This window comes from Typha angustifolia, chromosome 15 (assembly GCF_048772165.1).
Source record: "Typha angustifolia cultivar Huaian chromosome 15, ASM4877216v1, whole genome shotgun sequence".
NCBI lineage: Eukaryota > Viridiplantae > Streptophyta > Magnoliopsida > Poales > Typhaceae > Typha > Typha angustifolia.
The window spans coordinates 5,565,900-5,591,845 of NC_133253.1; the positions used below are offsets into that span (position 1 = coordinate 5,565,900).

Genomic DNA, 25,946 nt, shown 5'->3' on the forward strand with positions numbered 1-25,946 from the left:
TTAATCACGGATTAACTTCCTAATGTAAACAAACACCAACAATGGCAACAATGGAGACAATAGAGAGAGAGATAAGATTTACGTGGTTCGACGATGTGCTTACGTCTACGGGCGGAACAATCTTCTTTACTATACAAATCTCTCGTTTACAAAGAGTTTTGTAATCCTAATCACTCTCAATACAGTGGTGGCTCAACCTTCGTTAATGTTCTTCCAACTACCAACCCTAAAAAACCTACTTTAGTATTTATAGTCAGATTTAGATTTGGGGATTTTCAGTGTCGCGTTCGAACGCTCTCGGGGGTGTGTTAGAACGCGCCCAATGTCAATACAGCAAAACTCAAGGGGCGTTCGGACGCAGGAGGGTGCCATTCGAACGCCTACAGAAACAGCTACTCTCGGGTTGGTCTGCGTTTGAACGCGGCTGGGGCCGTTTGAATGCCTGCAGAAAATCTACTATCGTGTTGGCTCGCGTTCGAACATGACTGAATTATATATTGGATTTAAGTACAGCTACTTTGCTAAGAATCTATTATCGGGTCCCACAATTAACACTCTACTATTACCTTTAATACTTCAAAAATACGTCTAAGTTAGTTTTTACTTTTTATTTTTTATGAATAGTTATCATATAGATGCAAAATAAATTTAATACCCTTGAGTAAATTTTTAAGGTTAAGATAAAATTAAATAATCAGACTTTAAGGTCAAATAAGAGGGTACTTTATATATTTTAGTTTATCTATTTTTACAAGTAATAAAATATTAGTGTTAGATTAAAATTAATTCAAGATATTTCTTAAGTATTAAAAGTAAAATGTACAAATCACATAACAAATATCAATACGGTAAAATGCGAATAATAATAAATCGTGAGCCCATCTTAGCATATGGGAATCCTTTTCAATTAAACGGGCTAATTAAGAACGGCCATCGTTAATTTAATCACAAGGATTTACTGGACTCAATCCAGAAGTTGATGAGACTTCTGGTTCTAGTTCGTGGAAATTTTGCCAAATTTATTTTTCATTTTTGGAGAAAAGTGGAACGTTAATGGTGCCCCAGTTAAATTAATTTGGCTAGAATTTTAATTCGAAAATATTTATACATAACGTGCTCTTTTAATCATTTCACTGGAATCCTATAATCTAAATTTATTGTTCATTCTTAGAATGAATAATAAAGTGTTCCTGGTAGATTTTGTTTTTAAAATCCATGTTTTTTTATTAATATATAAGATAATTCGCTAACTAATCAATATATTCAAATTGAGTATAGTTTCGTAGATTTTTTAATTCACGATGCATAGAATACGATAGAGGTGAGAGCGCGAAAGCTTAATAATTTTAGTGCGCAAAGTAGAGATGATCACCTTTGTGTATGAATTTATTGATATTCTATCTACTATAGCAACGCATATCAATATGATATATTTCATCTAACATGAATTACTACCATTTTGTCAATATATGTTGGATTTTTTTTGTATTCATACTTGTAAGTATTTAATTAAATTTTTTCTGATGATGAGGTTGAAAACTCATCCCACGATCGACTTCCATAAATATTAATAATTTTAACTACTAACTTCCATAACTATTAATAATTTTAAATTGTTATAAGTTTTTATCATATCTCTTCCTCGTCATCCATGTGTACTACATTGTAAATGATTCTCGATATAACAATATTGATAGATAATAATAATAATAATAATAAAACTCATAATGTAAAAGAAAAACTAATTTAATTAAAAGAAAAGGAGATATAGTTGATCAAAATTATTGGTTTAGATACGCAAACACATCATATTCTTATATCATAATACTTTCTCTATATCAAGATGAACCATAGGATAAGAGGCTTCGAAAGATTTTAAGATTTGAATAAGATATTGAATTGATTATATCCACAAATCAGTTCATCTATTATTACACGTAGAAAACACGTTGAAAGCTAAAAATTAGGACGTTTGTTATCAAATTTAACTTGTAGTATGAGGTCAAAAAAAAAAAATCATTTCTAAGGTTTGAATAAGAATTTTGAATCAATTATATCCACAAATCAGTATGTCTACTAACACGTGATCCATACGGTGCAACCCGTGTTTCATTAGAAACTTACGTACCTCATTGTGATAGTTAGGATGCTTATTGTCAAATTAAGCTTGTGATACACACTAGTATTCTTAATTAAAGGTTACACGTTTGCAACTGTAATTCCAAATCTTGAGACACAAATGTGATATGTGATGGGCGAGGCAAATGTGAATTCACAACTTTGTGGCTCAAATGTGCATACCATACAAACAATTTTTCCACTCCAAGTATTCTTAAATAGGCGGAGCTTTGCCTACTAAAATTAAATATAAATTACGTTCATCTATATTCCTAATTTATTATTTAATTATAAAATATAATAATTAGTTTAAATAAATTTATATAAAAATTTATATTTGGTTATTAAACTGTGAATAAGCATGTTAATTATATTAGAAATCTTAAAACATGCATTACTTTATAGCATCAGTCTATCTACGATAAAATTTTATGCATAATTTATGCGTGAGTTATTTTATAATAGATTTAATCAAAACATACATAAATTCCATACAATTTGATTGGTACATCAAGAAGGTCTCCCAGCTTTGTCAAATCTAAAAAGCTGAACAGGAATCCGAAATGGGGGCAGCTTTGGCATATATGTAGGTGGATACCCATTTTTTTTTAATAAAAAAAGTAGTAATTTTACTAAACTGAAATTATAATTTATATATAAGTAATCATCTATTGAACTAGGTTTACCCTCAAGTTTTCAATGTTCCTATTATATCGTATATGAACCGTTCAAATTCTCCTTACCCTTAGATAATTAAACAAAATAGACAGATAGATAGACAGACAATAAAAATATTTCTAAAAGAAAAAAAAAATCTCAAAGAAGAAAATTATCTAACCAATTAAAAATTTGAGTACTGAGAGCTTCTACAGCGTAAAACGTGGAACATGCGTGATTCACAAAAGGACGAAAAAAAAAAGTACGAACGAAAGACACAAAAAAGATTCCTTGGGTAATGAGTAACAACTAACAAGGAAGAATGAATCCTATAAATGCAGAGGTTACCTTCTTTACAACCTGGTGATATCCTCTAACTATCCCAGCCTCCGAAGGCCTACAACTGCAACTCCTTTGGCCAGCAACTTAAAGACAACCGCCACCATGAATCTAAAGGAGGCTTCTGGCGCTCGACCACTCGCAACTCTCCTGCTCCACACCGACAAGCAGGAGCAGGCGAGTGTATTCGTCTTGTTATCTATCATTTGTTCTCACGTACATTAGTTGATTGTGTCTGGAGCTATATATATTATATGTATATATCTAATTATATCAGCTTTCAAAACCTGATGTTTTGCAGGATTTGACATACAACAAGTACATGGAGTCCTCGACCAAAGTGAGACGTACACTAACTCATGCAAATAGTCAAGAGGAGGCCTTGATGACCATTGATTCCCTCAAAAGGCTTGGCATAGATTACATCTTTCGCCAAGAAATCACCAGCATCATTGACTCCTTCTACGTCAGGCATGGTGAAACTTACATGGGCCATAGTAGGGACTTGTTTCAGGTCACTCTTGCCTTCAGATTGCTCAGAGAAGCTGGATACGATGTGTCCTCTGGTGAGCTTAGTAGTATTGCTAGGAAAATAAAATATTAATTAAACTAATAATTAAATAATAATAATACTCAATCTAATAACATTAATAAATATTTAATCTACTAATATAAAATTAAATGAATTAAGAATCTGCCCTGGGAAGTGTTCCTAATTCAAATTCGATTCCGCTTTTGATCAGCATGGCTCGATAAATTAGTTTGAACTCGTTTTAAAATTGGAGATAAAAAAAGAGATCAGAGAAGATGTAATCCAAATTGATAATAAAGTTTCTTTTATTATGAAATTCATGTGTAAAAGATTTTCTCCTTTTTTTACTTTTATAAATGATTTTTAAAAAATTTCAAATCCAAAATTAACGAGTATTAATTACTCAACCTCAGTTTCTATATTTGAGTTGTATGGATTCATTAAACTAATTAAAACATATTTCTATGCAGACATATTTGATAGGTTTACCGACAGCAGAGGTGAATTCAATCCGTCTCTCAGCCAAGATATTAGAGGAATTTTAAGCTTACACGATGCGTCGTATTTAAACAAGGGGGAGGATGTGCTTTACAAGGCTAATGAATTCGCTGCCAAGCACCTCAAGTCTTCCATCAGTAATCTGGAACCTAATCTTGCTGCACTGGTGACACATACTCTGGACCATCCTTATCATAGGAGCCTGCAGCAGTACAAAGCTCGCTACCACCTCAGCTATCGGCAGGGATGTTTTGGAAGGAACAGTAGTGCCATGGAAGAGCTAGCAGTGATGGATTTCAATCTGAATCAACTATTGCATCAAAAGGAACTCGAACAAATTGCTAGGTAACTTTCATTCTTCTAATGGTGAACTGATATGCAAACATATATATATATATACATATGTATATAGCTCTACTAATTGGAATAACCCACTCTCACTCTTAACACTCTTTGACAGTTGGTGGAAGAACTCAAGGCTAGCAGAAGAGCTGCCATTAGCTCGAGACCAATTGCAAAAATGGTATTTGCTTTCCACGATTCTCCTTCCTGATCCCCAGTTCTCCGAGTACAGAATACAACTCGCCAAAGCAATAGCATTCATATATCTTATTGATGACATTTATGATGTCATGGGTTCATTAGATGAGCTCTCACTCTTCACAGAGGCTATCAACAAGTAAGGGGAATGGCGCAATTATGTATAAACTCCTTAAGCTAATTACTAGAAAAGTAAAATTAGTGATCATAACCCAATTGTACGTAATTTTCTTGCACAGATGGGAGCACCCAGATAGTATTTCACTTCCACACTATATGAAAGCATGCTACAAGGCTTTATATGATGTCACAAATCAGATTGCAGATACGATCAGCCAAGAACATGGATGGAATCCTATCAATTCCTTGAAGAAATCGGTACAGTTCCACAGCCGAACTCTTTTGAACTGTATACATACTCTCTTAATTAAGGTCTAATATGCAATTAACTCGTCTGGTTAAATTCGCAGTGGGCAAAATTATGCAATGCTTTCATGGTAGAAGCAAGATGGTTTACAGCAAAGCAGGTGCCGATGACGAGTACTTACTTAAAGAATGGTGTGATTAGCACAGGATTGCATGTAGGTTTGGTACATATATTTTTCCTACTAGGGCAGGGAATAACAAAGGAGACTGTAGAGGTTATTGAGAGTGATCCAGGGCTAATTACTTGCCCAGCAACGATCTTAAGGCTTTGGGATGATCTAGGAAGTGCCAAGGTGGATAAAAATGAGTAAATAATACCTTAGAAGAACTGTGAAACAATTATAATCTTCTACTAACAATGTTATCCTTTGGTTTTGGCAGGATGAGAACCAGGAAGGATTTGATGGTTCATACGTAGATTGCTACATGAAAGAGAACCCTCAATGTTCTGTTGATGATGCAAGAGAGCATGTCATGGATTTGATCTCTAAGACGTGGGAGGCACTGAACAAAGAATGCTTCTCTTCAAGATTATTCTCACAAGATTTCATCCAAGCATCTTTGAATTCAGCAAGAATGGTTAGACCGGCGTACAGTTATGATGACCAGCAGAAGCTCCCAATGCTGGAGTACATAAAGTTGTTACTCTTTGGGAAAAAGTAGGAAGATAAAAAAAAGAATCAATACTGTTGCTGAATGAAATCTTTAAATTGGGTCATTATAACAAAGTCTATTTTAGATATTAAAATTATAAATATACTCAGTTTTTAATAGTCCAACGTAAATTATGTGCATTTCATTTCATGATAACATGGTGAGTATAGTTTTAATTGCAAAAGCCCCGGTCGATAATGATTAATGAATCAAGTTATATCTAAGTGAAGTTGTAATTACAACTATGCCATGTCCCGCCTCCACCGCTCCCTCTCCCTCTCTTCTTCCCGCTCCTCCAAGAGAGACCACGAAGACTCCTCTCTCCCCCACGCCGTTGCTCGGCTCTTCAATTCCGACCATGAACCAGACCCAGACCCAGATCCCTCCTCCCCTTTCCTTTCGTCCGCCGTCCTCCTCCGCGCCCTCGACCACGTCCGCCCCCCCGTCGCCCTCCGCCTCTTCCGGTGGGCTCACCTCCACCTCCCTGCTCCCCTCGACCCCCGCCTCGCTTCCAAGACCCTCCACGTCCTCCTCCGCTCCCGTGACCTCGCCCTCGCCTCCTCCTTCCTCTCCTCGCCCTCCACCCCTCCCCTCCCCAACCACTCGTACAACGCCCTCCTCCGCTCCCTCGCCGCCTCCGGCCATCTCCGCTCCGCTATCTCACTCTTTAACTCCATACCGTCCCCTTCCACCTTCTCCTTCAATTCCCTTCTCGCCGCCCTCCTGCGCCGCGGCCGCACCCGTGATGCCTACCAGTTGTTCGAGGAAATGCTCCGATCGCCCCATGCTCCCCCTGATGTCTGCACTTTCAACACCCTCATCCGTGGGTTCTGTCTCAACTCGATGGTTGATGAGGCGTTCCGCCTCTTTCGCGACATGCCCCGACGCGGATGCGAGCCCGATGTTGTCACTTACAACACTCTCATCGACGGGCTTTGTCGTATGGGGAAAGTTCGGATTGCACACAACCTGCTCGATGGTATGCGAAGGAAAAGTTCGCACCTTGTGCCTAATGTAGTTTCCTATACTACTGTCATTCGTGGATATTGTGGGAAATTGCTCGTAGATGAGGCTGTGGGGCTTTTTAAGGAGATGGGGGCGGTTGGGCTGGAGCCGAGTAACATCACTTATAATACTCTTATCCAAGGATTGTGCAAGGCTCAGAGGATGGATTTGGTTAAGAGGATCTTGGAGAAGGGAGATGGTGGTGGTAGCGGTGATGTGAGTTTCAGGCCTGATACGTGCACATTTAATACATTGATAGCTGCACACTGTAAACTGGGCAAGATTGATGATGCGCTGCAGGTGTTTAATAGAATGACTGAGCTGCATGTTAAGCGTGATTCTGCTAGTTATAGCACTATGATACATGGTCTATGTGATAATGGGGACTTACAAAGAGCAGAGGAGCTTGTTGACGAGTTGTTGGAGAAGGAGGTTTTGAAGAGGAGAGGTGGGTGTACCCCCCTGGTCGTGGCTTACAACTTGATATTTGAGTACTTGTGCCAGAATGGAAAGACAGAAAAGGCAAGGATACTGCTTCGGCAGCTCTTGGATAGGAGGGCCAAGGTAGATTTTACTGCATTCAAGACTGTGGTCCTGGGACACTGCAAAGAAGGTGCTTTTGAAGAAGGGTATGAGATGGTGGTCTCGATGGTAAAGAGGGACCTCATGCCAGATGCGGAGACTTATATCATTTTAATTGAGGGATTTCTGCAGAAGGAGAAGATGGATTTTGCTTGGAAGTCACTGGAGAAGATGTTAAATAGTGGGCATCGGCCTAGCACAAGTACATTTTATTCAGTACTTTCTGGGCTTTTGAAGAAAGATAGGTGTGCTGAAGAAGCTAGTAATTTGGTAACAATGATGTTAGAGAGGAAGATCCGTCCAAACATTGAACTTTCTACTGATGTCATCACCGGTTTGTTCAGAAATGGTTTAAATGATAGAGCTTATGTCATTATTAGATCTTTATATGACAATGGGTATTATGTGAAGATGGAGAAATTGGTTGAGTATTTATGCCAAGAGCACAAATTCTTGGAGGCACAGAAACTTTTGCTGTCTAGTTTGGAAAAGTGTCAGAATTTAGATTCCGCATTATTTTGTCATGTGATTAATGGCCTTTGTCTGAGTAGAAGAGCTTTAGAGGCATTCATGCTTTTCTATGAAATGGTTGACAAAGGAAGTGCAACTGCTCCTTCTGAGTGTTTAGTTGCTCTGCGACATACCCTTGAGGAAGCAGGAAGTCTGAGAGAAGCTGATTTTGTTGCCAAACGAATAAGACGTGCAAATAGTAGAAATTGAAATTGCATCTGACTGTTGTTTGGCCTCTTTTTTCCTTATCTTCTGCTCATTGGAGATTTCCATGTTGTGGAGGTAATTTCCACAAGGATTAAAAGGGAGAGAGAAGATGAAAACAAAAGATGCAGACATGAACTGATTATGGTTTTCAGTTAGACATGCGTGCAAGACCAAAAGGTATTATCTCAAAGAACTTAACACATGATATGAAGGGTAGCTCCGTAGCTGTTGTTTCTTTTGTGAATTTTCTTGTCATTAACTGTGCATATTTGATGCACTGAGATGTTTATATGTCTACTGCAATCTCTTCTTGAGAGGTCTTTGATGGATGGTTTCTAATGAAACAGGGTGACTACTGACCTTCCTTTGAAACTATAATTGTTGCTTAGTGATTCTTACTTTTCTTGAATTATGAATGTGGGATGAATGATTATCTTCTAGCTTGAAACCCTTCTTACAAAGTCAAAATATCTGGTACTAACTAGTTTTTCTTATCACCGTTCTTTCAGCTTGATTATAGCTTCTCTGCACAAAGTTCCTTGAATTTGTCAGTAAAGTAGCTTGCAGATCTGCCTTTTGTTTTCTTCCTTTTCTTTTAACCATACTGCCAAGTAACTTTGGATGTATAAGATTTACCAATACTAGCTGGTAGGATGCATTAAGCATTTATTCCTTACAGATAGGAAAATTGATTAAATTCTGTTCCATGTGGTTCGTGCTCATAGAATATATGACAGCACTTTATATTTGAAAGTCAAGATATTATAGGCTAGAATGAATGACAAAGTGCACCTTTTATCATGCAGATGCACACATATATGTGTACCTCAGCCTCAGACTTGAACTCGTTTTGCTGCTTAGGATGCGTATTGAAGAACAACACAAATGCATCAGCAAAATTGGAATTCTCGGAGCTGTGGAAATCTTTGATGACCGACCACATGTCGTGTTAATGGATGGCTATGGAAATGACATTATGCAGTTTGATGCCTTTCAGCCTTTGGTGGATAGTGTATCGCGCGTGATAGAGTTCTTTCATCTGCCTTTGCATATTAGTGTATCAACATCTGCTGACCTGATCAAGCCAAATTGGAATGTCCATCAAGTTATGCAGGCTGGCATAGGTTGTAACTTGTAAACAAGTTGATATGGGGAGGTTTTCGCATAATAATTGGTGGAATTGTTAGACGTTGATGTGCAAAAATATGCTAGCAGATGTTTCTTACATATAATGTATCTTTTTTCACGAATATTTTCGTAGATCGTGTTGATTTTGATGAATATAAGTAGTATGCCAATTCCTCTCGAGTGGCGTTTAAGTTATTAAATGTAATATCTTGAACAGAGTTTGGATAATGATGATATTTGAGAATTCCATCAGCAGTCAAAATTGAAATTTTCAAGCACGACGACGGTGGCCTTATCCGGGCTACCTCCAGTTTACAACAATTTTTAAATTTCATCCAACGCTGCACGGAATTGTTTCATCCCGGACACTCGGCAAAACCTTAATGGCCAAGGGCAAGTCGAACCAACGAAAGGCTGCAGAGTTGGACAATGAGTCAGGGATTTCATGCAAACGAGTCTGCAGACAATCCAATCCCCGGCAGTTCGAGGCACCCGGAAGCGATTAAAGCGTGTGGAACGAGGAAACTCGGAGCTGTGTCTTGTTCTGAAGGACATGGTGATTCTCCTCTATTCCCTGCACGCCACCTCGCTTCTCCTGCACCGTAGCCTTTCTCCCAAAGCAACAGCGAACGCAAAAGACCAGGATCCAAAGTCTTCCCCACACTCCCCCCTCACCCCTCTACTACAAGACTTCAAGAGAGAAAGAGAGAAAGAGAGAGAGAGAGAGAGAATCCCAACCAAGAGCAACGGAGAGCAAATTAAGTAACAGCAAAAGTATACACCCATCTGTGGCCATCCCCGACCTATTTATCCATCCACTCTCTCTCTCTCTCTCTCTCTCTCTCTCTCTCTCTCTCTCTCTCTCTCTCTCTCTTCTTTGCCTCTCCTTTGGATGACTCAAGATGGGATTCGCAACTCCTCTTGCTCCACTTCCAACCCAACTAAAGCAGCTACCTTCTTCCTTGGATCGAAGGAGGAGCTCTTCCTCCCTCTTGGGCAGAGGGAAACGCAAACGCTCCATTGTCCCGGTAAATGAAACAAAATTAGCGTACGTGTTACAACTTTTGGGTACCCTTTTCTACTCTCTTCTTACATGCATCTAACCTATACCAATAGGAGGCGAGGCTATTTGGTCCGGCCATCTTTGAGGCGTCCAAGCTTAAGGTGTTGTTCCTTGGAGTCGGTGAGGAGAAGCACCCAGGAAAGCTTCCGAGGACTTACACGCTCACCCACAGCGATATTACCTCGAAGCTCACCTTGGCGATCTCCAACACCATTAACCATTCTCAGGTTGATCTGCGTTTGATGCAATATTCCTCTAGTTTGTAGTAGATGGAAAGTGTTTGTGGAAATGACACGATTCCCCTGTTTATGTATGATTAGTTGCAAGGGTGGTACCACAAGCTGCAAAGGGACGAGGTGGTAGCCGAGTGGAAGAAAGCAAAAGGAGAGATGTCTCTCCACGTCCACTGTCATATAAGCGGAGGCCACGTCTTGCTTGACCTCATCGCGGGACTTCGATATTATATATTTCGCAAAGAACTCCCTGTGGTATATATATATATACTCTCTCTCTCTCTCTCTCTCTCTCTCTCTCTATATATATATATATATATATATATATATTATCCAAAAGTAGGCCCAAGAAGTATATATAAAATCTTTGTTCATGGTTGTGTAGGTATTGAGAGCATTCGTTCATGGGGATGGAAGTTTGTTCAGTAGATATCCTGAACTAGAGGAGGCCACAGTATGGGTCTACTTCCACTCCAATAAGCCCGAGTTCAACCGAGTCGAGTCCTGGGGCCCGCTCTGGGATGCAGCGTCGGCCGGCCGCGGTGAGGCCAGGCTGGCTTCTACGGACCGACCGGAGGGATGCCCGGCGGAGTACGACGGTTGCTTCCCTGCCAATAGTTTGTTGCCATGCCAGCACGATTTCAAGGAAGATTACCGCTAATTAGCACTTAGTTACGAGTCTCCTGATTTCCTGCATGGGATGTAGTGTCAAATCCTCTTTTAGCTGTTTAAAAGTGTTAAAATGTACATATAGTTTCATACATTCTAATGCTGAAGCATGGTGAAGGAAAGATTTGCCTTGCTCTAACAATATTTTTTGTTTAAGTAATAGCCCGCAAGCTGATAACTTCGTTGGATTCAACCATGTTTTACAAGCTAAATACACATAGAAAATGAGGGATATTTTAAAGAGCCTCTCTACTGACACTATAAAATAAGCATCAAATACCAAACACGTTCAAATTTAACAAATATAACAGACTAGCTAGATGTAGTTTTTATTTATTTATGTCGAGTAATAAATCACCATCTAAGAAACCACATGATCGAACGACGCCCGTCAATAAAACCATGACTTAGAGACCTTTATAAAAGAAAAGAAAAAGATTTTAGGACTAAGGGGATGAGATCTGTCATAGGGTGACTTGACAAATACTATGTCTGTGATGAAAAATCTATAGTAGGGTGACAAGCAGCAGTCAATTTGGACCAATAGTCCCAAAAGCTATCTAGCTTACATGCTTTTAAATCAATAAATGGCAACCAAAAATAATTACCAAGGATATGCGGCAATTTAATCAGGTTCCTTGTAATAGGAAACAACGTTTTGGACAATTGCATGATGCGAGTGTTGGCAAAGAATGCACCCAAGGTTCTCAAGAATATTTCCATGTTCCACAATCAAGGTGAGTGTCATAGGCGTATCGTTTTTCCATGTTACATTATGAGAATTTTCCATAGGGAATGGGGATTACAATATATTACAGAAGGGAAAAAGATTACAAGTGTCAAAGAATTCAATGATATTGAATGATCTATAAGATTTACCTAATTTAATTCTATAGGGCTCTCAAACACTTTTTAGCAAAGAATACAACTTCCCAGGCATTTCACAAACTTTCTATGCAGGGATGGATCCTTCTTGAACTGATCCAGAAGAACACTTTCAACTGGCAGATTGGATGCTTGCTAGGGCTTTCAGCCTTTCAAATAAACCCATCGAAATTAGAGTACTTTGAGAATGAATCTCTATGTTGCTTTTACTTTTACATATTCAGGTTGATAGAAGTCCTTATTGTATAGCATGCCACTAGGAGAAATTAGGCGTTGCAAGGCAAGTGAAAATCGAGCCTGCAGAGCAGGATTATACAGTCAGTATTAGATTAAGGTACTATAGCAAATCAACCATAAGCATTCTTGAATATGAAGAGTCAACTGAGAGAGATTTTACCCACTGAAACCCCGCAAGGGCCCACCAGCAGCCTGACAAACCAAATCCTCGGTTGCACACAAGCTTTAAGAGAGACGACAAAGAGAAAAAACAGAATATATAAGGGTCATTTTACATACAAGTAGTCTCAAACTCTCAATGTATATAGTATTAAAAATAAGCTTCATTTACTGAGAAGAAATAAATCTAGCAAAAGTTCGGCTATTGTGCCTATAGTACTTTCCCTAATGTGCACTCGATTATGTGGTTTCCCTGGCATTGGGAGAAATATTCTTACATGTTGAAGCTCCATTTAAGCTTGAGGTTAAATATGACCTTGGCTACAAGTCTATTAAATCAATGTTCCCTTATGGCCTCATTTTCTTTAGTAATGGTAGATTTTATGGAAGTAAAGAAGTAAAAAGAATCAATAAATGTGAGAGGTCATCAGTTATGTAATCCATTATGCCTCTAAAGGAGAAATGCCAACTTGGTAAATTAAAATCATACCAGTACTAGAAGGCCACCCAAACAAAAGCATCCACTCATTGATAGACTTAGAAACCTAAGATCTCTGCCAGCCTGCACAACAGAAAAATGTAATACATTTTGAATGCAAAAATAAGCAGCGGCTAAATGCAAGTAGTATATGTGGTTTCCTTTAGCATCTAGAGAGTTCATAAGAATTCAAAATGTTTATTAGAGCAATAAATTTGTTGAAGCCTTTTTATTCACTCAGTAGATCAAGAAAGGTATTTGCCTCACTTAATCTCTCTTTCTTCTTACCACATATTTGTTTCTAAATTTATAGCCAATAGATGGTATAAAACTACAATATACAATTTGCTAGATCTAAAAAACTTATACAACACTCAAGCCCATCGTTCTGTCTTCTGCATGCAAATATTATCATGATAATATGACAATTGACAAACATGTTAAGAGACATTATACATTACAGCTAAAATTAGTAACAGATCAGCATACCAACAGCGTTCCTTCAAGACTATGTGTTGATGGTGTCACCATCAATGCTATAAAATATGGAAGCAAAACCTTGTGCATCTGTTTGCATAAACATTAAGTATTAGTTAAGAGACTTATCAAATGTTAAGGCTAAGAAGTTGGACCTTCAGCAGATAATAAAGGTTATGCATACAAAGTACTTTAACAAACTAAAGAATAGCAAATTTACATGATATTATGCAGTATCAGTAAAAAAAGCCACTAGATAAGCTGAGCATAAATCACTAATATACATGTCAACTTATATCAAGGAACCCTACATCAGACTGGTAATCTCCACAATACTGTTCACATACAAATGACATTCCAATGAAACACTATGACAAATCCAGAGAGTCTCTGAATCATAGATGACATTGACAGGCATTTGAGGAATGATCTTCCTAGGTCGAAATTGCATTTTCTCTTGTATATGTGGAAGCATACTTTTTGTCCTCTAACCCTCTGTAACTTCCAGTGAGTAAAGGGAAAGAAAGCCTGGCCCACATTTCATTTACACTATGAAATGACAGATACTCCAATGATATAAACAAGGCATAATATTTCAAAAATTAGATAAATCCCATATCTCCAACTTCCTAGTTACAAATTTATTAAGGCCAAAAGTACAATTGAAACAAATCTACTAAGAATAATCTAATAAAGTTACCTTGCATGGAAAGGTTTATGCTTTTCTATTTGAAGCTAAACAGGCTAAACATTTAACTAGAGTGGCCTGACTACGACTTGAAGAACTATGAGAAGTGTCCTGCTTAACTGGAAAGGTAACACTATCTGGCATATTTATTGTCTCTTCAACTTTTGCAACATAATTACAATGAGAATCTGCCCTAAGAAAATTTCAATAATACACCATAAAAATAAGAAGACCTCCCAAATCAACCAGACCAGATTACCACTACCAAATATCATCCAAATACAGCATACAAGAATATCCGATAATGCAACAGTGAATACACTGTGAGATGCCATATGCTTGAACACGCAAGAAAACATATTTTATATCAAATAAAAATTATATAGCTACAAATGAACATTATAGATCCAACTTAAATGAAAATGCTTGATAAATTCTCGATATGCTTCATGCCTAGTTGGACAACTATTTTTTTGCTTTCAAGAAGTTTTGAGGAAAAAAATTTCTTCCAGACAAGCACACTAATGTTATGTTAGATAGACTATAGTTCAGAAAGAATCAAGACAGGAGAAGTCAATATCTATGGCATAATCTATGAATAACACACCTCTCCAATGACCATGTGGTCTGCAGTGAAGATTTTAGGGAAGAGCCACGGGACAGATGTTCCAACTGCTCCTAACGTCAATCCACTCATAGCTCCGATTATGACAAGTGACTTCAGTAACATGCGTGCCTAGAGTGGGTCAAGCCTTTTAGTATTGTCACAGGAAATTGACAAGTTGTCTGCACATAATTGTGCAAAAAATGACGGCAGATATTGCACCAGCACATTGGAATTCTTAAAGCATAAACGGACATAATTGAAGACAGGAGATAATAACATGAATTAACTGCATAAGGAACCATGCAACTCTAACAATATTTCAATTACGTTACTATGTACTAAACACAACATTACAAGGGAAAGAAAATTTAAATAGATGAAACATGAGATTTTGTCCAAGAACAGAAGATTAGAAAGTTGCAACAAAGCAGAGAGAACCATAGAGTGAAGTTCTTTGCGATAACATAATTAGATATGTTTGTGTTATTCAAAAATTTCTTGAAACATTGTATGAATTTAGTATAATATTCTTCTATTCCTTTCTCAATTCTTAACTAGCATACAGATAAGTAAATATACTGCAGCTAGCAACTGAAAGAAACACTTTTGCGTACCCTCTATCTCTTTAAGCTATCAACTCAAACAACTTTTTGTAGGCATAACTTTTGTCATGTCAACAATATAGTGTTTTATCTCTGTAGATATAAGTCACATGTTTAGTCCTTGCAATTACAGAGAGTTGCATCACAATCAAGTACGGCATTCTATATGCTTTAAGTATAGCAAGAAATGAAGCTCTGAAGATTGCAGACCTTTTCCAAACTGCGCTTAACTCCATGTATCAACTCTGGCATGAACGATTGTGCAGTTTGAGAAAGAGGTTCACCCCAAACAGTACACATACAGTAGACATTAATCATAACCTACACATTTATAAGAAATGCCAATCATAAATCATGTATTATGCAAGAGAAAGCACCATAACAAGGAAAATAGATGAGCCCAAACTGAAAACCTGATGAGCAGCCACAGTGATTGTTCCCATAGATGTAGCAAAGTATGTAAGCAATGAATAGAATGCCACCTGAAGGTTTGCTGTCTTAGAATATTAGCTTACCAACTATTATAGTGAATGAAGTAAACCATGTTGATAAATAATCTTGAAATCATCATAAACCTTTGATGTCATCGTTATAAAAACAGGAGCTGCAATCTCAAATATCTGAAGAAGCTCTCTTATTGATGGGATGGTCACTGAGAAAGCCTGAAACCCTGTCTTGTTTAAAGTTTGCATCATCATAAAAGCTGCAATAATCTGAGAGATAAACCAAAAGAATTAGTCTAACAACCATACATAAAAATAAAAACAAATTTGAAATTTGAACTCTGGAAAAGAACATTTTGAGTAAATAAGATCAGAAATCTTCTCATGCATGTTTTTATTTGGGTAGGATGATTTACTAAAATGAAATACTCGGAATTAACTCCTGAGATATAAATGGTCATACTTGTGAGAGCATTGTTGCCCAAGCAGCACCAGCAATCCCGTAGCCACATACACAGCAAAGAAAAATATCACCTATGCCATTTATGACACTAGCAACTGTCAAAGCCTTCAAAGGTCCCCATGAGTCTTTCATACCTAAACTGTATCCACAACAAACACACAAATATAAATAGCTTTACAAAGCAAAGAATGGACTAGTTAACTGAATAGAAGAAGAATAACCCAAAAGGCTGTCAAGGAAGAGGATAAATAGTGAAAAGATCACAAATCACTGTAGCATTTCTCCTATAATAGGCTGTCTCCCTTGAGCTACTACAGTTCCCAATGTCATTTTTGACATTTAGTGTTCATGAATGTACATAAGGATTTAATTCCTAATTAGTATGTCCAATTTTCATTGAGATGGTCCCTGATATTCTTATTGATTGAACTGATCCTAAAATTTGGTCCTAAAGTCCAAGCTTTTTTCTTATGTGTAAGATATGCTAGAGATTGGTTTTCTGAAATACCAAACATTTTTAAAAAAGAGATGGAAAAATGGCAGATAATCTAGGTTGGCACAATTGTGTGGAGTGTTTGGTGAGAAATAAATGCTAAAATTTTTCAAAATAATTCCAAAACTTGGCAAGAACTTTCTTATAGAATTTTCTCCCTTTTCCTTTGCTTGGTAGGAATTCAAGGGAAGGAGACTATCAAGCGAACAAGGAGGTTGATGCAGAAGGCGCTGCATGACCCTGTTATTCCTAATGATCAGTAGCAGTTGTTGTTTCTATGTTACTGTTTGGGCCTAGTGATGTTGGTTTCTAGGATGTTTGGTGCTTTGGTGGTGTACTGTTGCTATTTTGTGGTGATTGCCTGCTAAGGCTGATGTTGTGTTTTGTTGGTTGTAGGTTTTATATGAATTGTTTTTTGTTTTATGAAATGTAGAAAGGTGGTGATGGTGTAATTTGGTTGTGGTGGGCTAGACCCTGATAGTTGTTTAGTTGTGGATGGTTAATATTTTGCGTGATAGGGTCAATGTGCTCTGTTTTGTTGATATTGTGTTGTAGTTCCGTATTTGCATCTCTCTCTCTCTCTGTTGTCTAATAGAAAATGTGCTTTTTATGTTTCAGTGAAAACAAGGTTGCAGGCTTGCAGCCTTCTTGTGGAAAAAGGAAGTAACAAGTTTTTTTGGTTGAAGGACAGAACTTAAAATATGCAAGTTTGCAATATAGGCAACACCAAATAGTTGGGACTAGAAGTTTTGGTTGTTGAGATCTCTATATGGCCCTTGCCTTGCACGATGGGAAGGCCATCAGTACAATGACCTAAAGATTTTCTTTATTCAGAACGCTTATGTAAGAAGTAAAGACAAAAAGGTAAAAAAGGTCGGAAGCATAACTTTGACTTGAACATTCATATGAAGAGCATTCTAAGTGTCGAATTGCTACATAGAACATTGAGAAGGAAGGTCATCTAGTTTGCAGGTAAAAAGAAAAGGATCTCCAAATTTGATACCTAGCACTTTGGGCAACCATGCCAACAAGAACTGCAGGCCATGCAAAACCTCTAATCTGTAAGAAGGAAATCATTATATAAGACAAGAAGATCAAACAGTAAATGGTAAAAAACTAATCTGTTGTTTGATTCAACATCGTACAAAAAAAGATGACCAAGATCACACCCCAAGGATTATTCTATGTGGCTGTCCAGCCGGTAGACAGTAGTTGCATGTTTAAATGCTATACGCAACTGAGATTGAATTTAGGCGATGGAAAAACAAGGGTCGTCTGAAATATACAAACCTGTGCATAAGTATTTGCAGCAGAAATTATATGAAAATTCTCAGGTCCAGCAAAACCTGAAACATGAAGCAGGAAATGACATTCAAAATCTGATGAATCCTGAATGTTATAGTGTCAAATGTAATAAAACAGTATCTTCTAGATATCAATGAACTATCGAAGCTCAAAAAGAGAAAATGATAAATGAAGGAAATCCAACAAAGAAAAGGAAAATTAACATGAGCAAGAAGACCTGGATATTTACCATGTGATGCATTCCATCACATAAAGGGGAAACAAGAATCAGGAAGAGAAAATATGAAAATGCCTAAAGGTGTAGGACAACCCAGCATTTGAATTGGCAAAACGGGTCCAAAGTCTAGAAAAGCAAAATAGGACAGAGAGAGGCGGGTTCTAGCATTATGTGGAAATATTTCAACTATTATAAATATATGTTGAAATAGTAGTTAAATTTTCTTTTAGAAGAAGGTAAGGCTCTCAGTAACAAATTAAATATCTGAAAGTTTGGACGACGACCATGACAGTTAACAATTTTTAATATAATGTCATTCCTGTTGTACAGGTTTCTTAACCTAGCACATAGAGAAAGAAAAAGTTTCTTCGGCAATCAGAATGCATAACTCAAGACCTAATAGAACTGTACTGCTTTAGAGCAAGGAATAAGTACCGTTAGAAATATAACCAATGCTATCAGATTCAACAATCATGGACTTCCCAAAAACTTACCAGCTAATATTCGTGGACCCAGTAATCTCGTAAAGAGAAACATCCCCAAGCCACAAGAAAAAGCAACAAATAGCAGCATGGATATTTGGTGCTGTGCTAATTCTTTATCCTGCGTTATATAATGTACAATTAGCATTGCTGCACATAAAAGAGAATACGATGTAAATCAGAAGACATAAAAAGATGATCTTTTCAATAAAATATTTCACTTTAAGAGTCAAAGAAACCCATGCGAAAAAGAGAGTACCTTTTTAGCTAGCGAAGTAGCAACCATGTTGGAAGTAGCAATCGACAGAAACATAAAAACATAGCAGAGGTAATCGCAGAACACCGTCCCAGGCCCTGTCGCATAAAACCCATCAAAGGATCATTTTTTTTTTAATTTAAGGTTTTAAGTCAAGAACTCAACCACCACCATCAGTAGTAGTAATAGTTATTTACTAATTACCCAACGCGGCGAGCTCCACGGAGCTCCCTTGGCCAATAACCATGGTATCAATCAAGCTCATCAATGGCCCACAAATCCACAGCCCCGTCGCGGGCCCCGCGAAGAGCGCGATCTCCTTCATCTGCTTCCAGATGTTCGGCGAATCCATCGACGACTCCTCCAACTCGAGCGGAACTCCGGAGACTTCGTCGCCCTGGGCGCTGGCGCGGCACCAGGAAACGGGCCGGATCCGAAGCGATACTCCATTGGAGCGGGCTCGACGGCGAGCCCTAGATAGGGAGAGGGGAAGAGGAGAGGGAGAGAGGAAGCGAGACAAGGACGAGGAGGAGAAGGCTAAGGAAGGGCGAGAAGGGGTGGGGTAGAGGAGGAGAGAGGAGGTGGAGCCTAGGAGGCGGAGCTCCATGGCCGGGAGGTGGAGTTTGCTTGCTTCGCTTTCCTGCTTCGCTTTGTCGAGTACTCGAGTCGCGGTGGAAGACGTCGAGGATGAGAGAAATGGAAAAAGGCTCCAGTTTTGTCCGCATAAGGGTGGGTAGTTTATGCCGAGACGTGGTGCCTCCGAGACCATCGGGGTGTGTTTCAGGTGGGACCGACCTGAAAAGTGATCCGTGATGGCTTTATCCGGATCCGGATCCGGATCCGATAAATCTGGCAAGGAAGGCTATTGGGCCATAGCTATGCCCATCTAAGGCCCAAATAGTATGTTACATATCAACTTGAGAGACAATAACTCAGCAGTGACTGGAATATTAAAAAAAGTTTAAAACAAATGGAGTTGAAACAAAAATGATGACTTATTCTGAAAAAGAAAAATTAAATCTTGTGTTTAGTTGCAAAAAAGGGGATAAATGCCATAATAAAATATTTGGTTGTGATAGTATTGTTATTTTTCTAGTTGAATGTAAATAGTCATTTTAAAAATAAAAATAAAAACTCTTCTTCCTTTTTTATAAGGATTATAAATATGTTTAAAATTAAAAATAAATTGTAATTTTACTTAAAACTATTATATTATCTTCTCACGGTTGGTTTTATAATTTTTGGCTATAAAATAATGCAACTTGATTTATTATAATTTAGACAATATAAACAAATGGTATCTCATATTAAAATATGTCTCAGTACGGCCATATTATAATATATGACAAAGTATATTCTAATAACATTACATTGCTCAAGTTAATCTAGACCGCAATATATTTTAATATTCTAATATATTATTAAGATGGCAAATGAATTATTTGAGTTCCAGAATAAATAGGTAAATTATTCTAAAATTTCTATCCCAATCAAAACATGGAATAAAGATATTCTGAGTATTTATTCTAATTTTTTTTATTCTAAAACCTCGTTGCATGTTTGTCATATCTATTTCAGAATAAAGAGGGTTAAATTCTGAAATATGGGCCTTATTCTATCTAATAACCCAAAAGAAATATAGTTTTGTCTAATTATTCAACACATAAAATATCACTACCTAAAGCAGCGACTCTTAGTAAATTTATCAGTATTTCAATATACTAAACAGCTTTTATTTTCTATGATTATTCTTGCACTATATTTTTCAGGGAAGTGATGCCCTCTTTATTAAAATAGAAGGTAAATAAATGTTGTAGTAATTAAGGTGATGATAATTTTGCATCCAATAAACAAATATGAAAGTATTATAATTATTTTATATTACTCTTTATTAAGACTTTGTATTCATGTCAATGATCTCTTCAGACTATGATTTTTTTTTAAAATTTTTTGGTTAGAAGGCAATTAAGTGCAGTGATTTTTTATAATAGTTAATAGTTTTTTTTTCCAGTATATTAGGATACTAATAAATTCAAAAAAATAATAATAAGCGCAGTGATTTTAATAAAATATGTAACAGTTTTAGAATATAATTCAAACAGTATGGTTAATTTTTATATTTTTCTATAGCATAATAATATTGGTCTGCTTAAAAACACCAAGTTGCAGTACGAAATCCAAGCGTGATTGGAACGTTTTAATTGTCCGTGCTATTATGCGAGATTAATTCAAAAGATTCGTAAAGCCTGCAAGGACATTAAAGGTCCTGCCTATTGCCTTCATCCCACGTATGAATGATTCTATATCCACCACCAGTAGCCGGGATAGGACAATATTTCATTACCCCAAAGTACTGGTCTTTTCTCTAAAATAAAGTTTTAAGGGAGAGCTTTGAGATCGGCTATGTATGTATCCATCTATATATTAAAAAGAATCTTTCTACCGGAGGAGAGGCCGGTCTATTTGTTAAAGTTCCGAGTTGGAAATTAGGTTAAAATTAACAGCAACAGTGATAGAGCTCCAGTGGCTTACTATTCAAATATCATCCCATCTTCTTTTTGAAAGTAATAATTATTGTATTTAACTCCTTGTTGCTGTATTATGACATGCGCTTAAATCTTTGTTTTTAAAGGGGAGATATATTAAAGATTAGCCACGAGTATGAAAGGCGCCGCTGCCGCTGCCGCTGCCGCTGCCGCTGCCGACACCGTCGGCAGCCAAAAAGCTGTAACAAAAGTGCTGAAAAAGAGCTTAAATTTTCTGAGTGCACCCAAAATCTAAGAGGTGTTCTGTGTTTATGCACTTAAATCTACTAAACTTGACATGCGCTTAAAGTACAAAACTATATTCTTATACTTATATAAAAGTACAATATAAGACTAGCCCAATAACTTACCGAAGTTAAAAGGGAAAAATACGGACACCTTAGGAGTCGGAACTCCTAGTACCACCACACCACATCTGCACGAGCTCCTTCGCCATCTCCACCTTCCCCTCCTCGAAGCCGCCCTCCTCCACCTCCCTCATCGCCCGCATCTTGAACTCCTCCGCCGCCTCCCTCCTCCCCATCGTCACCATCACGTGCATCACTCCGGCGTTGTACCCGAACCTCCTTAACCTCTCCACCTCCCCTTCGCCCCCGCCTCCCAGTATCGCCCCGCACGCCGCCGCGCACTCCCCTATCCTCCCCTCCCTCCCCTCCTCTACGCAGTACGCCCGCACCAATCCGTTGATCTCAACCGCCGCCTTCGAGATCCGCGTCGGGTCGGCGGCGGCGCACTCGGACGCCACCAGGATCTCGAAGGCGAGCGGGAGCAGGGCGTCGGCGGCTAGGAGCTCGGCTCTTGTGGGCCCGCTGCCGTGGGCCTGGAGGGCTGCGAGGCACGCGGCGATTACCGACGCGGCGGGGACGGCGCAGCCGTGGTCGCCGCCGGCGAGGCCACAGGCGGCGAGTGAGAGGGAGGGGAAGATAGTCCGTGGCGCGGCGGAGAGGACGCGGCGCATCGGGGAAGTGACGACGGGGGGCGGGGAGGCGGGGAGGGAGGCGAGGAGGTGGGCCTCGAAGTCGGATTCGGCGGCGGACCAGAAGGTGGTGGCGTTCGCGGCGTTCTTAGAGGAGGTGGCCGGGGGAAGACGGAGGTTGTTCAGTAGTCTGGGGAAGCGTAGGGGTAGTTTTGGGCAGTTGATTGGCGAGAAGTTGGGAGAAGTGAGAGACGAGGCCATGGGTAGCAGTAGTTCTGCGTGTGGGGTGAAGAAGATATGAACAAGGTTCCAGTGACGGTGGAATTATATATCTAAACTCGCAGGAGGAAAACGAGACTTTTATTTTTTTTTATTTTTTTATTTTTTTTTTTGGTGATAATAACGTTAGTTCTAGAAACACTTTTATCGTTTCTTTGATGGTTTATATATTAATATAGGATCTGTCATTATCAACCAAAGTTAGATTGGAACGTAGACTAGGCACCAACCAAAGGCCCATATACCAAGTTGGGACTTGGGACTTGGGACTTGGGCTGGATCGAATCGGATCCGGCCCAAGTTCTCAAATCGGATTGCACACACATTTGCACCTTTGGTCGAAGCCGCACCAACAAACCCTAGTCGCGGAGCAAAACTAGAACCGAACCCACTCGCGCGGCGGCGGAGCTCCAGAAATGGCGATGCGATGGGTGGCAAGGAGGGCGATGCAGTCATTTCACCGGCCGTTCCCCTCCTTCTCTCCAGTCTTCCCCGCCGCCGCCTCGTCATCCGTGGCGTCCGCGCAGATGGTGCCGTGCGGGCGCGGGGACAAGAAGACGAAGCGCGGGAAGCGGTTCAAGGGGTCGTATGGGAACGCGCGGCCGAAGAAGGAGAAGAAGATCGAGCGCATCAAGGACCGGGTCGAGGTACCGAGATCAACCCCGTGGCCTCTCCCATTTAAGCTCATCTGATTCACCCGCCAAATTAGGGTTCTTACTCCTCTTTTGCTCATGATAGGTTTACATGATGTACATCGACGCTTTTGGGATTCTAATAAGTGAATTCTTGTTTTCGAACTTATTGTTGCAAGTGTGTGCATGATTGCTTTCATTGTGAATTGCTTGCTTGCTTAATCTTTTTTTTTTCCCCCGCTAGTGTCTAAGGAAACAGAAATAGAATAGCATTTTGGGAGAATGAAAAACTTGTAGGATCTGAGGTCACATTGTGGTTATCGTATAATGGAAATGTAAAGAAATTTAGGAGCTGGTAAACAAGTTTGACCCTTGAAGTTTGTTAGCATTTCTTCATACTAGTAAACAATCACAATAATCTTAGAACACAGTGGCATTCTCAGAGGATTTGTTATTAGTTCTGCAATTAATGTATGATCAAATAGTCAACGATGAAATTCGACAATCTCTAAATGATTTTAGCATCTTCAAGTCATCTTTATTCAAATGAAAGCTTCATATTTCTCGCTAGATATCAATTCCTTCATATTTAATTTGCTAGAGCTTCTTGTTTTCTCCCTAATTCTTCGTCGTGAAGCAAAATTTCAATTTTGATTTAGAAAATTGATTGCGTATTGCTCAGCCTTGAGTTAGCAGTATAGAGACACTACTATATTTTTGTCCAGTTAGTAATCTTTGTGAGCTTTTGTCCTAAAATTTAGGGCGAGATTGGCATGATTGGTTTTCTTCCATTTTCATGATTTTGTTCTCGCAATCACAAACCTCTGGTAGAAGAAAATATGGCTGCAATCTTGTGTCTGTTTTTGTTTGTATGCTTTATTTGGTTCCATCTACAAACTGTTGAATTTATAAATTAAAAAAAAAGGAAGCAATAAAACTTACTTCTTTGGATATATTTTAAGATAAATGAGTAAATGAAAGAGATTGTGCAACCAAATATTCTTCTTTGTAGTTCAAGAAAGATTTGGAGATGAAATTGAACTGTAAACCTTGAAGAAAAGCATAAAATGAGAACATAAAACTATGTGATGCTAAATCTATGTTAGTGATACAATAGCTTTACATTGTGCAACCAAATGTGCTTCACATTGTGTTGTTTTGAACTTATCAATTCAGCCCCTGTAGATATTCACACAATGGCTTTACAGATAATGCCTAGACTCTCAAAATGCAGACATAAACATCTTTGAACTATCCAAGAACCTACTATTATCTCAGAGTCATCTTTCATAACACAGAGCTAGTTCTAGTTTTTGTACCTTATGCTGATTGCAGTTCAGCATGTTATCAGCCATATATGACTTGGAATTTATGACAAATACATGCTCATTTAAATGCACCATTTTGTTTGTAAACTCTATCATCATTCTTAGGACTGCTTGTTTTGGATGCATATAACTAATGAAGTGAATATAAGGTCAGAGACCCACCTTGTCAAGGATTAGGGACAGTGAAACCATGTTGATATCTTATGTGGCCTTTCTCTTTCGCTGTACCTTTTGTTCCTTGTGTATTCATCTTTCAGATGGCTTTAAAAATCTTTAATTTTCTTTTTGGTTTTGTCTGTTGCACTTGGTCTAGGAACTCAAACCACTCTCAAATATTTTATAATATAACGAAAGGAATATTTTTTAAATTATTTTGATCCACCTAATCAAACATATATATTCTCAGCACAGCACCTCCTCCTTCATCTAAAACTTAAAAAAAAAAAAAAGAAAAAGAAGGAAAAACAAAGAAAGCAAACACCCCACAGAGAGTGTGCAGGGGAAGAAGACCAATCCAAGGTTTAGGATTAGGTTATGGTTTCTATCCACCATCAAGCCCTAAAGCACCCGGTGAGGTGGAAGTGGTGTCCTTGGTCGGAAGAGGAACCATCGGCGCCGCCGCTGCTATTCTCCCGAGCAATGATCCCCTGGACGTGGCGGAAATGCTCGACGTGGCAAGGTATGGTGATCGCCCCCTTCTGTTCGAACCCATACTCCTCCTCCGCCTCCTTGAGCAACCCGGCAAAGAGCGGATGGTTCAAATACACCACCGGCACCATGAACCTCTTCCTCCCCTCCTCCTCCGCCCCCACCCTTATCGCCACGAACCCCTTCGGCGGCGCCGCGCTCCTGAGGCGAACCCCCATAGCCGAAATCCAAGAGAAAACCCCCACCTAGAATTCCAGTTAAAGAGATCGAAAGCAGAGCAAAGGCGCGACCTTGGCGAGAGATCAGAGACACAAGGGCCAGGGGTCGGAGCTGTAGATGGCGAGGTGGAGGAGAGTTAGGGACGCGTCGAGGAGAGATGTGGGCACGTTCGACATGGCATAGAGAGGTAGGTTTACACTTCACCGAGATGGAGGGAAGAGTTAGTATTTTACGCGTAGAGAGAGGAGAGTGCGAGTCGGTTGTTAGGGAGGGGAGAGGAGGAAGAAGCAGCCAAAAGACCTCCACAGTTTATATGGAATTGGATTAGGAGAGAAGTCTTATTCTTCTGATCTAATTAGGTTGTTTACAAGCAAAGACAGAGCTTAGTCTTGAGTACGAGGTAGGTAATATTTCTTTTGCACGTA

General features: G+C 38.8%; 6 protein-coding genes across 9 annotated transcripts; 4 read left to right on the forward strand and 2 right to left on the reverse strand.

Moving 5' to 3' along the window:
* The first annotated feature begins 3,130 nt into the window (after window positions 1–3,130).
* On the forward strand, window positions 3,131–5,788 carry LOC140778114 ((3S,6E)-nerolidol synthase 1-like). 2 transcript variants are annotated; one of them, XM_073122677.1, is made up of 7 exons: window positions 3,131–3,291; window positions 3,416–3,680; window positions 4,117–4,489; window positions 4,605–4,823; window positions 4,924–5,062; window positions 5,155–5,403; window positions 5,492–5,788. In XM_073122677.1, exons 1-7 carry the CDS (start codon window positions 3,220–3,222, stop codon window positions 5,771–5,773), a joined length of 1,599 nt encoding a protein of 532 aa, XP_072978778.1. In that variant the 5' UTR covers window positions 3,131–3,219; the 3' UTR covers window positions 5,774–5,788. The 2 variants fall into 2 exon arrangements, with proteins under 2 accessions (XP_072978778.1, XP_072978777.1); XM_073122676.1 differs by having other exon boundaries at window positions 3,132–3,297.
* A 152-nt stretch (window positions 5,789–5,940) lies between these two features.
* On the forward strand, window positions 5,941–9,453 carry LOC140778113 (pentatricopeptide repeat-containing protein At1g02060, chloroplastic). Its single transcript, XM_073122675.1, has 2 exons — window positions 5,941–8,245; window positions 8,875–9,453. Exon 1 carries the CDS (start codon window positions 6,014–6,016, stop codon window positions 8,069–8,071), a length of 2,058 nt encoding a protein of 685 aa, XP_072978776.1. The 5' UTR covers window positions 5,941–6,013; the 3' UTR covers window positions 8,072–8,245; window positions 8,875–9,453.
* Window positions 9,454–9,739: 286 nt separating this feature from the next.
* On the forward strand, window positions 9,740–11,300 carry LOC140778116 (protein STAY-GREEN, chloroplastic-like). 2 transcript variants are annotated; one of them, XM_073122679.1, is made up of 5 exons: window positions 9,740–10,019; window positions 10,055–10,224; window positions 10,313–10,486; window positions 10,580–10,747; window positions 10,878–11,300. In XM_073122679.1, the coding sequence occupies exons 2-5, from the start codon at window positions 10,099–10,101 to the stop codon at window positions 11,151–11,153; spliced, it is 744 nt and encodes a 247-aa protein (XP_072978780.1). In that variant the 5' UTR covers window positions 9,740–10,019; window positions 10,055–10,098; the 3' UTR covers window positions 11,154–11,300. The 2 variants fall into 2 exon arrangements, with proteins under 2 accessions (XP_072978780.1, XP_072978779.1); XM_073122678.1 differs by having other exon boundaries at window positions 9,740–10,224.
* A 566-nt stretch (window positions 11,301–11,866) lies between these two features.
* LOC140778283 (protein DETOXIFICATION 46, chloroplastic) lies at window positions 11,867–19,737 on the reverse strand. Its single transcript, XM_073122922.1, has 14 exons — window positions 19,158–19,737; window positions 18,957–19,051; window positions 18,710–18,818; window positions 17,984–18,039; window positions 17,697–17,752; window positions 16,201–16,339; window positions 15,870–16,007; window positions 15,708–15,776; window positions 15,505–15,615; window positions 14,693–14,821; window positions 13,410–13,487; window positions 12,933–13,004; window positions 12,444–12,506; window positions 11,867–12,343 (listed from the first exon to the last, which is right to left on the reverse strand). The coding sequence occupies exons 1-14, from the start codon at window positions 19,720–19,722 to the stop codon at window positions 12,242–12,244; spliced, it is 1,782 nt and encodes a 593-aa protein (XP_072979023.1). The 5' UTR covers window positions 19,723–19,737; the 3' UTR covers window positions 11,867–12,241.
* A 1,771-nt stretch (window positions 19,738–21,508) lies between these two features.
* On the reverse strand, window positions 21,509–22,887 carry LOC140778063 (heterodimeric geranylgeranyl pyrophosphate synthase small subunit, chloroplastic-like). 2 transcript variants are annotated; one of them, XM_073122594.1, is made up of 2 exons: window positions 21,850–22,887; window positions 21,509–21,692 (listed from the first exon to the last, which is right to left on the reverse strand). In XM_073122594.1, exon 1 carries the CDS (start codon window positions 22,674–22,676, stop codon window positions 21,879–21,881), a length of 798 nt encoding a protein of 265 aa, XP_072978695.1. In that variant the 5' UTR covers window positions 22,677–22,887; the 3' UTR covers window positions 21,509–21,692; window positions 21,850–21,878. The 2 variants fall into 2 exon arrangements, with proteins under 2 accessions (XP_072978695.1, XP_072978696.1); XM_073122595.1 differs by having other exon boundaries at window positions 21,510–21,678.
* Window positions 22,888–23,017: 130 nt separating this feature from the next.
* Window positions 23,018–23,491, forward strand: LOC140778065 (small ribosomal subunit protein bTHXm). The gene has a single exon (XM_073122596.1). It carries the CDS (start codon window positions 23,111–23,113, stop codon window positions 23,384–23,386), a length of 276 nt encoding a protein of 91 aa, XP_072978697.1. The 5' UTR covers window positions 23,018–23,110; the 3' UTR covers window positions 23,387–23,491.
* The last annotated feature ends 2,455 nt before the right edge of the window (window positions 23,492–25,946 follow it).